General features: G+C 39.3%; 1 protein-coding gene across 10 annotated transcripts in view; it reads right to left on the bottom strand.

The window, feature by feature from the left end:
- Positions 1–1,429: 1,429 nt before the first annotated feature.
- RCAN3 (RCAN family member 3) overlaps positions 1,430–9,476 on the bottom strand; it is a 28,304-nt gene continuing 20,257 nt past the window's right edge. For all 10 annotated transcript variants that reach the window (XM_049821204.1, XM_049821196.1, XM_049821200.1 and 7 more), the window contains one exon: positions 1,430–3,643. In XM_049821204.1, coding sequence (XP_049677161.1) covers positions 3,435–3,643 — 209 coding nt within the window. In that variant the 3' untranslated portion in view covers positions 1,430–3,434. The remainder of the gene's footprint in view (positions 3,644–9,476) is intronic.

Below are 9,476 nucleotides of genomic sequence, written 5' to 3'. Positions count from 1 at the left end.
AATCCAAAACCAGACAAAAATGGAAATATAACCTTTCAGGGAATAAATAAAGTAAGAGACATTTTATGCATGAGGTCTTTCTGGAGGGAAGCAGTTCAGTAGCAAGGTAGAAATAGAACGAGATGCAGTAGTCACAGGATTGCAAAAATAGGGTCTGTTCTTAGCTACGATAAAATAAAACCAAAGTACCCCCGGCAACTTTTTCTCTGGAATAACACAGGCAGACTGCCCAAAGAAAAGACCACGCATTTTTTCAGCTGCTTCTCAAGAAGAATGCTTTAAAGGAATTTGGGATATTTATTTATACAAAGTGCAAGCTCAGGAAGGGCTGAGTTGGTGCCTCTGTGCAAGCCTACTTTTAAAAACAGCACCTCAGTTAATAGCAGGTCAGTGATTAAGAGAAACAGGTTCTGATGATCATTACTGACTCATAGCGTGGAGTAAGTAAAGCAAACTTGAATTTCATTCATTTTACAAGGAAGGCTCTGTCACTCTGGAGATGGATGGACAGAGTAAAAATGGAGTAGAATCACTTCTGATAGTGATCGATGGCTAATTTCAAGTTTCCTTTCTGTAAAGCCTCTGCTTTGCCTCCTCCTTGCCCACCCACGTCAGTACTTGCAAGGAGCCAGCCACCTAAGTCCCTCCAGCTCCCGTGAACCCCTGCCTTCCACACCAGCTCTGAGGCAGACGTTGTGCTAGACAAAGTCTCCCGTTATATTTGCACAATGGGGCCCCACGGCACTGTCACAGAAAGGAGGCACGGCTTCGCATACTGTAAAGGAATGTGATTTTGTAGCATTTTTAATATAATTCAATTATATCACGCCAATGTGTGTTAGGAGAAGGGCACACAGCCTCCCTCTGTTGGCTAACATAAAAAACACTGCTGAAATTTGCCTGAACTGTGAAAGAGAGGAGAACCTGGTAGCAAAAGCACATGCAGTGCCAACAAGCTGGTGTTTTACAATTTTGTTGATCAATGCATGCACATTTTATATAAAGTCTGACCATTTCCTTCCTGTGGAAATGGGTCTTTGGAGATTTTTGAAAACAAGTAATTATTTAGCTTTATTACAACAAAAACTTTACAGAGCTCAATACTGCAATCTAAACCAGACATTATCTAAGCTGGTGTCAAACTACCATTCAAAATTCAGGTGAGGTAAACATCCAAATGGGACTCTGCTGTACAGGCACCCAAAACACCATAAAAACCTTCTCAGTCCCTCCTTCAGCCCCGCAATTCCCAGGGTTGTTCTGCTGAAATTCCTAATTTCTTCAGCACTATTTTTCTTATAATTTGCTTATGGAAACACATAAACTCTCTCAACTGTTCACTCAAATTGCACAAGTACACAATACCATTAGAAAATGTACGTATCAAACTTGGGCCAACATGGAATACAGTTAAAAAACCACATGTGAATGGCACTGCATTGTTTTTATTTTAAGTGTCTTTACACAATGGAAGATGTTGGAATGCAAATTGTTATACATTTTACACAAGATACATTGACAACATTACTTGCTTCATTTGCCTTATAAAACTGTTTCTGAAGGTTTTCCACTTATTCCTACTCACAGCAACTTCTACAATGGGGTAGAAATTAAACAATTAACAAAATATAAACACCACAGAAAATCCAAAATGGACTTCTGCAATTTTAAAAATACACAAGCCTGATGGACAACACAAGGGGTTTTTTTGGTGGTGTTTTGTGTTTTTTTTTAATTATTTAAATAACATGGAACAGTGAGACAGAGGAGTCAAGACTTTTGAGTGATTTTAATACCTGAAGAGATACAGAAATATCATGCCTGTGGAGGCAAGATGAACAAAAACCATCTTTCTACCTTTTTAATATACACTATTCCTGCCTCTGGAACAAGGACCTGCCTGCAGGATCCCATTTTGCAACTTGAAGCTGGTGGCAGGAAGGGATCACGAGCTGGCACAATACAGAGTTGAAAACTACCATGCCCATGCAAATTCATGACCATTACTTTTTCTCTCCGCCATCAATCAAGTGAAAACACTTTTGAAAATTCAATAAGCACGTCATGGAGAATTGAAACACACAAAAATGAATTTGAAAAAGGCCAATTTCTGAATGATTTCTATGTATGAACATCAGTGGCCTGGTTTGTTCACAAATAATTTTATTCTTTTAAATAGAAAAAAGAAGAATCTGTCTAGACTAAAAAAGGTTGGTTATAAAATAGCATAAAAGCATAGGAGCATGTGTCATTATACCGAGGCCTATTTTCCTCTTACTAAAACACACTTAACACAAGATCACAAAATTAAAAATCTCTATTTTAAAAGAGGCATCCTGGTCTCAAAAGTAGCAGATGCTCTATCAGACAGACAGGATGCCACACAGAAAAAGTCTGAATGAAAAACAGCAAACAAGGGCTGAGACTGCATAAAAACTGGCTAAGCCAGGCAACTGATTGTCTTAAAAAAATATGAAACAGACTGGAGAAGTTTAGGAGCACAAGTTAAAAATTAACCCTAGATGCTTTATCTCCTAACATAACTTAGTCATAACATAACAGTCACTGAATTTATTTGTAAATGGAGGCCATCTCTAGGACTGCAGAGGAACAAATGTTACCACATTTTCAAAGAGGATCAGAGACAGCACATTCAATAGCTGAATCCGTATTTCACTCTACAGATTGTAATTCACTCCTAATTAGACATCAGTGCAAATCATTGTACCTGTCAGTGTACCATCACAGATAGTAGCAGCAGCAGCGTTGGTGACAGACTCGGAGTCTGTCTTCTCCGTGGTCTGTGGTTCTTCCTCCTGTATTCTTCTCTGTGTAGTTAGCAAAACTACTTGAATTTAGTTCCATACGTGTATTTGTGCCTCATGTCAAATTAAAAATACATACTTGGCATTTCTGAGAAAAGCAAAGATTAATCTTTACCCCAGGAGATTACTAGCTGGGAAGGAATTTTAGCATAAAAAAGAGTACGTTTCACTTGCATTTAACACTATATTAACTGGAAGCTGTTGTACCAGTACAGATCAGCTTTTAATTGCTATACAATGAACTTTCTTGAATCCAATCATGACAGTAAGATATTATTTCAGCACTTGGTACATCACACTGTACAATATAAAGAAAAGGGCAACATCTTAAAAAAAAAAAAAACAAAAAACCAAAACCCAACCAAAAACACCACAACGAGACTGCCTATTTTTCACTATTTCAAGTCAGGTGGATTTGCTACACTTGGGGCACTAGTCCCTAAAATTAAAGTGCTTTTCAGAGCATTGGCATCCAAAATCTTGAACATGAGAGACAACTACAAGTAAAATCTGTTGTCGCTATACATAACATATAGCAGCAGTACAGACATCAACACATGTACTCAGTTAAGTGTCTGATTCTTGATACTATCTTGAGCACCACACAATTTAACAGTGCATAGTACCCCCTACCTCCAGTGTACAATCAAATGCTTTAGATTCATTGAGGATTGTTGCAGGTGGTTCTGGACGCCTTGTCTGCATGATCTTCTGTTTGGGATTTTTTATTTCATCTTCCTCTTCTGTCTCACTTTCACAGACATGGACGACTACACTAGGAGTTGATTCTGTTCCTGCATGAAGCTCGTACTTTTCCCCTGAAGAGCAGCAAACAAAAAAAAATGCTAAGAACACCCCCAAGGAAAAGCATTAAGTCACTTTATCTCAAAAACTCCTTACTATCTGCAGTAACACAACCAAATATTGATTTATTCCCATCTCATCTCTAATTTGCTCAACTTCCACGCTTCACCAGACCTGTTCAATGTTTTAAAATAGTCCCTGTATCTGTTACACTGTACTTTGAATAAAATCAATCTTTTAATTCATATTTAAAGGAAGGGACGGAGGGATATAAAGAACTATGGTGAAACACTGAAGACATCAGAATACAAGCAGCTGTAAAGGGAACTAGGCCTTAAACCTAGTTCCTAAGACTAGTTTCTAAGACTATTCATATCAGACATATAACTAATGATTAGAGATTGCTTTAGATGTGATTAATAGAATGCAGGTGCTTAGAAAACAATACGTGTAAGCTGCTTATTTGTCCTATGTGTAGCCCCCACCATGGCTGGCTAAAAACCCAGTCAAGCTGAATCAACAGAAGAAGAATGTAATCATACATCTTAGACCTGAGACATGGAAGTAAGTTATTAACTTTAGAACAAAATAAATTAATAGAATAGTCTGAGTGATTTTCAGAAATTCAAAGGTGATCTTTGATGTGTAAGAAGATAAGTGATTGTGGTGACCCAAGACCTTTTGCCTACGACCGCTAACTTCAGAAGAACCGGGAGACAAGAATTAACGAGATAAACTGGTGAATGATAACGACATAGGAACTGAGATCAAGTGGAAAATTACAAAGACTTTGGACTGGGATAATGGGTGGTAAAAGGTATATAAGACTGCGAAATTTTTCGAAGTTTGCCATTCACTGCAGTGGTGACCCAACTCTGCACTGTTAATAAAGCAAACCTAGAGAAACCCATGACTGAAAAATCCTTTAACAGAATTGGCACCCCAGATGGGACTCTAGGACACGAGAGAAAGAGAGCAACTGGATATTTCTCTGGACAAACCTGTTGCCAACGCTCAATTGCCGGCAGAAATAATCAGGTGAGTTCACCTAAGGGACTTGGGCATGGGTAATTCCAGATAAAATTATCCTGGGAAACTCTTGTGTTCAAACTTGCAAAAAAAATATTAAGACAGATGGGGTCAGCACCCAGCATTGAAAGAGGGACGCCCCTTGCTGAGGTTTTAGAAAATTGGAAAAAGATACCCTTGGCACATGTATTGCAAAAAAGGAAATTGATAATATTGTGCCAAGAGGAATGGCCATTCCTGACGAGAAATAGAGGAGGAGGGCCAATGGATGAGTGGCTTCCTAAGGGAACATTTAAACCCCATAAGCAGAAGTTTTTGAGAATTACTTTGGAAGACTCTGGAAGTCAAGATATTGATTATTGGTATATTTGGTATAACTGGGCACAACAAAGGAGGAAAACTCCCCTGCTGAAAATGAGGAAAAGTTTACTTCCCTCGGCCCATGAGGCTGAGGAAACTGAGCTTTTCTCAAAGGATGCTGACATGTACCCAAAGAGTTTGGACTACATCCCAAAGCCAAGAGCAGGACCAGGTGCACCTGCTGAAGTTCCTGCAGTAACTGCAGTAACGGGGCATGAACCTTGGAAACAAGGTGATTTAGTAGCTTGGCAGTCGAAGATGCCTCGGCTGCATGATGACGCTGAAAAATGTGCTCAATTGTTATCGGGAATTGTCACTGATTATACCCCTAGTTGGAATGATATGAGGACTCTGCTGTGAGAATTATTTCAGGCAGAGGAAAGAGAAAAGATTTTTCAAAAGGACAGAGAAATTGCTCAGAAAGGTCAGGGGTTAAACCCATGGCCTGAACAAGATCCAGAATGGAATCTCACAACCACAGAAGGAACTAGTGCTCACCAAGCTGCCATTCAACAATTAATAGAAGCAGTTCGCGAAGCTGGTTAGAGAGTAACTAATTGGACAAAGGTTTTAGAATGTAGGCAGAGACCTGATGAACATCCGAGTGATTACTGGGGACAAATGAAGACAACTTTATTGAAATATGAGGGCATGACCTGTGACAATTTGCAGGAGCCTTTAGCTATCAGTGTTTTGGTACATCAATCTGCTCCAGACATAAGTAAATATTTTAAGAAACTTATGCCATGTTGGCAGGGCGAGACATTAGCTAAAATTCAAAGTATTGCTGCCTTTGTTTTTGTGGAAGAGCTGAAAAAAGACAAAAACAGGAAGAAGATAAATTAAAAATCAAAAGAAAGCAAGAGCAGAAAGAAGAAGAGAGAAATTAGGCTGTTAGCTGCAGCAATTACTCAGAATTTTAAACCATGAATAAGAGGTCAGGGATTTTCTCGGGGGAGATTTAGGGGAAGAGGGGGGCAAAACAGAGTTCCCCCTGCTTCCCAACATGCTAACTCTTTAGAGTTTTTTCATTGTAGAAATTTAGGACATATGCAAAGACAGTGTCCACTGAGACCTGTTGCAACCTGAGGAAGACATCCACCTGCCCGACCCCCACGACCTCATTCACAGTAAAGAACGGTACTCCTCTTCTCTGGAAACTAAAAAAGAGCAATGGAACCTGTCGAAATCAAGGTAGATGAGCACGGTCAGATTTCCGCAAAGGTAAACAGTATTCTTGTTACTTTCCTAGTAGATACGGGAGCGACTTTGTCTTTGTTAAATTTTGAAATCCCCCAGATGTCAAATGAAGCTGTGATAATATGGGATGGGTGGTGGGGGAAGAGATAAAATATTTGTCTACTCCACTACCAGTAATTTTGAATGAAAAAATCAGTCTGGCGAAGATTTGTAATTTCTCCAGACTCTCCTGTTTCCCTTCTGGGACGAGACCTCTTGCAGGAATTTGGCACATTTATCTCTTTGGTGCCTACAGGGATCCAATTAATTGTAATGGGTTCTGAAGTAATCCAACTTAAAGAACAAAACCATAGTGATTTAAAAATACTACCAAAATTAGCTGGAGTTCCCAGAGAACTTTGGAGTACATCAGGAGATGAAGTAGGATTATTAAAATCTGCTGAACCAGTTGTGATAAAAACAAAGGAGGGACTCCTCCCTCAATTCAGCAATATCCAATTATAAATGAAGCCATTCCTAGCATTGGAAAACAAATTGTGCATTTTTTAGAAAAGTGAATTTTGAAAGAATGCCGTAGTCCCTATAATACCCCAATTTTGCCAGTGAGTAGACATAGGACAGATAAGGATGGAGATCCTGAATATAGACTTGTTCAAGATTTATGAGCAGTGAATAAGCATGTAATTGCTCCACACCCTGTGGTGCCAGATCCTAGTTTGATTTTAACCCAGATTCCAGTTTGGGCACAGTATTTTACAGGGCTTAACCTTACCGGGGCTTTCTTTAATATTCCAATTGCTGAAGAAAGCCAGCCAATTTTTGCCCTTACTTGGCAAGGGAAACAACTTACTTGGACGAGGCTGCCACAAGATTTTACCAGCTCACCAACAATTTTTTCTCAGATTTTGAAGAATGATTTACAAGATATAGTTTTTTCCAAATAAATCTATTTTGGTGCAGTATGTTGATGATTTATTATTGGCAAGTAAAACTGAGAATGATTGTATTCAAGATACACAGATATTCAGTATCCAACTTGTTGAAAAGGGACACTGTGCATCTCCATCTAAATTGCAGTTTTGCAAACAGCAAGTAAAATATTTGGGATTTATATTAAAGCCCGGAAGGTGAGAAGTACACCCTGAAAGAGTTCAAGCAATTCAAGAAATACCTAGACCAGTGATGTAAAACCAGTTGAGAGGATTTTTAGGACAGGTAAGATTTTGCCGTCCTTGGATCCCGGGATTCAGCGAAATAGCTAACTGGATCCAGTAACTAAAAGGAACTCCTTTTTGTATCAGAGCAATAGCAGCTGCAGCTGAAATAGTTGAGAAAACCAGAACAATTGTTTTAGGTCATCCACTAACTGTTTGTGTACCCCATGAGGTAGAAATTTTGTTAAAGCAATATGTGGAGAAAGCTTTGTCTCCACAATGGGCACATAGATGTGAAATAATTCTTTTATTGGCTGATAATTTGAAACTGGAAAGGTGCAATACTTTAAACTCTGCAACTTTAATGCCTTTACCTTCTGATGGAGAAAAAGATAACCACAATTGTGTTTATCTCGTAAGTGAAACCAGCAAGCCGCGAGATGACCTGAGAGATCAACCTTTAGATAACCCTGATTTAAAACTCTTCACGGATGGCTCATCTTACTATGAAGAAGGTTGAAGAAATACCGGTTTCGCAGTCAACACAGAAACACAGGTACTGTTGGCCAGATCTTTGCCTGCACCTTTAGGTGCACAAGGAGCAGAAATAGTTACTCGAACTGAAGCTGCTAAATATGCGATTGGAGTAAGACTTAACATTTATACAGACTCTAAATATGCCTTTGGTGTATGTCATGCAACGGGGACTTTATGGAAAGAAAGGGTTTTTCTGACTTCAGTGGGAACAACTGCTGCCCATGGACAACAGATCAAAGACCTCTTAGAGGCAATCCAGTTGCCCTCTGAAATATCTGTGAGCTGTAAAGGCACATACACAGAGACAAGACATGATCGCAAAGGGAAATTCTCTAGCTGACCAAGCCGGTAGAGCAGCAGCACGACAGGTGGTATCCGTTATGTCTCTGTAACAACATAAAATAACATTTGAGCTCCCAGACGCGAGTAAGCTGTATAAAGACCTCTCTGAAGAAGAAAGACAACAATAGACTCAGCTGGGAGCCCACCAGCGAGAAGGGCAGTGGATTCTGAATAACAAACCTCTCCTTCCAAAAAGGTATTTATTAATTACCGATAATGTGGTGGCACCATGAGAGGACCCATGGGGGATCGGAGAGCCTAGCGCTCCGAATCCAGAGCCTCTGGGCAGCCCCGGGAATTTATGCAGCAGCAAAAAGAATTTGTATAGGATGTAAGCTTTGCAGACAATATGCTTCGGTGCGAATTAAACCTCCCGGTGGGAAAAGACCTCCAGCCACCTTTCCTTTTCAAAAAACTCCAAATTGATTATGCAGACATGCCAAAAACAATGGGGTACTCTTACATGTTAGTGATTGTTGATCAACTATCAGAATGGGTGGAAGCTTTCCCAACTAGGAAAAATGATGCTAAGGCAGTAGTAAAAGCCTTATTGAAAGAAATCATTCCAAGGTATGGGGTTCCTGAAGTAATTGATTCAGATCGAGGGTGTCAATTCACAGCTGCTATCCTGATATAGATTTACAATTCTTTAGGGATTTTTAATAAATATCATACTCCAGATCATCCCGAATCATCTGGTCAAGTAGAATGAATGAATATGACATTGAAGAAGAAGTTAGTAAAGGTTCGTAAATAGACTGGTTTGAAATGGCCTGAGGCCTTAAATTTGGTTTTGTGGGATATTAGGAATACTCCAAGGCAACCAACTGGAGTTTCTCCGGCTGAGATCCTTTTTGGAAGAATACTTGCTGTTCCAGGTACATATGTGCCAGCAAAGACTAGCCTCTTGGATGGACATGAACAGGTAACACAATACCTTTTGTATCTGCAAAATTCTTTTTTCCAAGTGCGTAACCATGACTATTAGTATCAGGAAATAAGCCCTGAAATCCAAGTTCATGATACACAGCCAGGGGACAAAGTTTATATAAAGAACTTCAGAAGAAAAACCAGATTTGAACCAAAATGGGAAGGACCTTATTCTGTTCTACTAACTTCTTTTTATGCCATCAAGATATCTGGGAAAGAAACCTGGATCCATCATTCACATGCCCACAAAGAATCTGAAGAATAATAGACAATTGTAAAGTATTATTCCTTTTTG

The sequence above is a fragment of the Accipiter gentilis genome, chromosome 17 (genome assembly GCF_929443795.1).
Source record: "Accipiter gentilis chromosome 17, bAccGen1.1, whole genome shotgun sequence".
In the NCBI taxonomy this organism is placed as follows: Eukaryota; Metazoa; Chordata; class Aves; order Accipitriformes; family Accipitridae; genus Astur; species Astur gentilis.
This window is presented reverse-complemented; position numbering and strand designations above follow the sequence as displayed.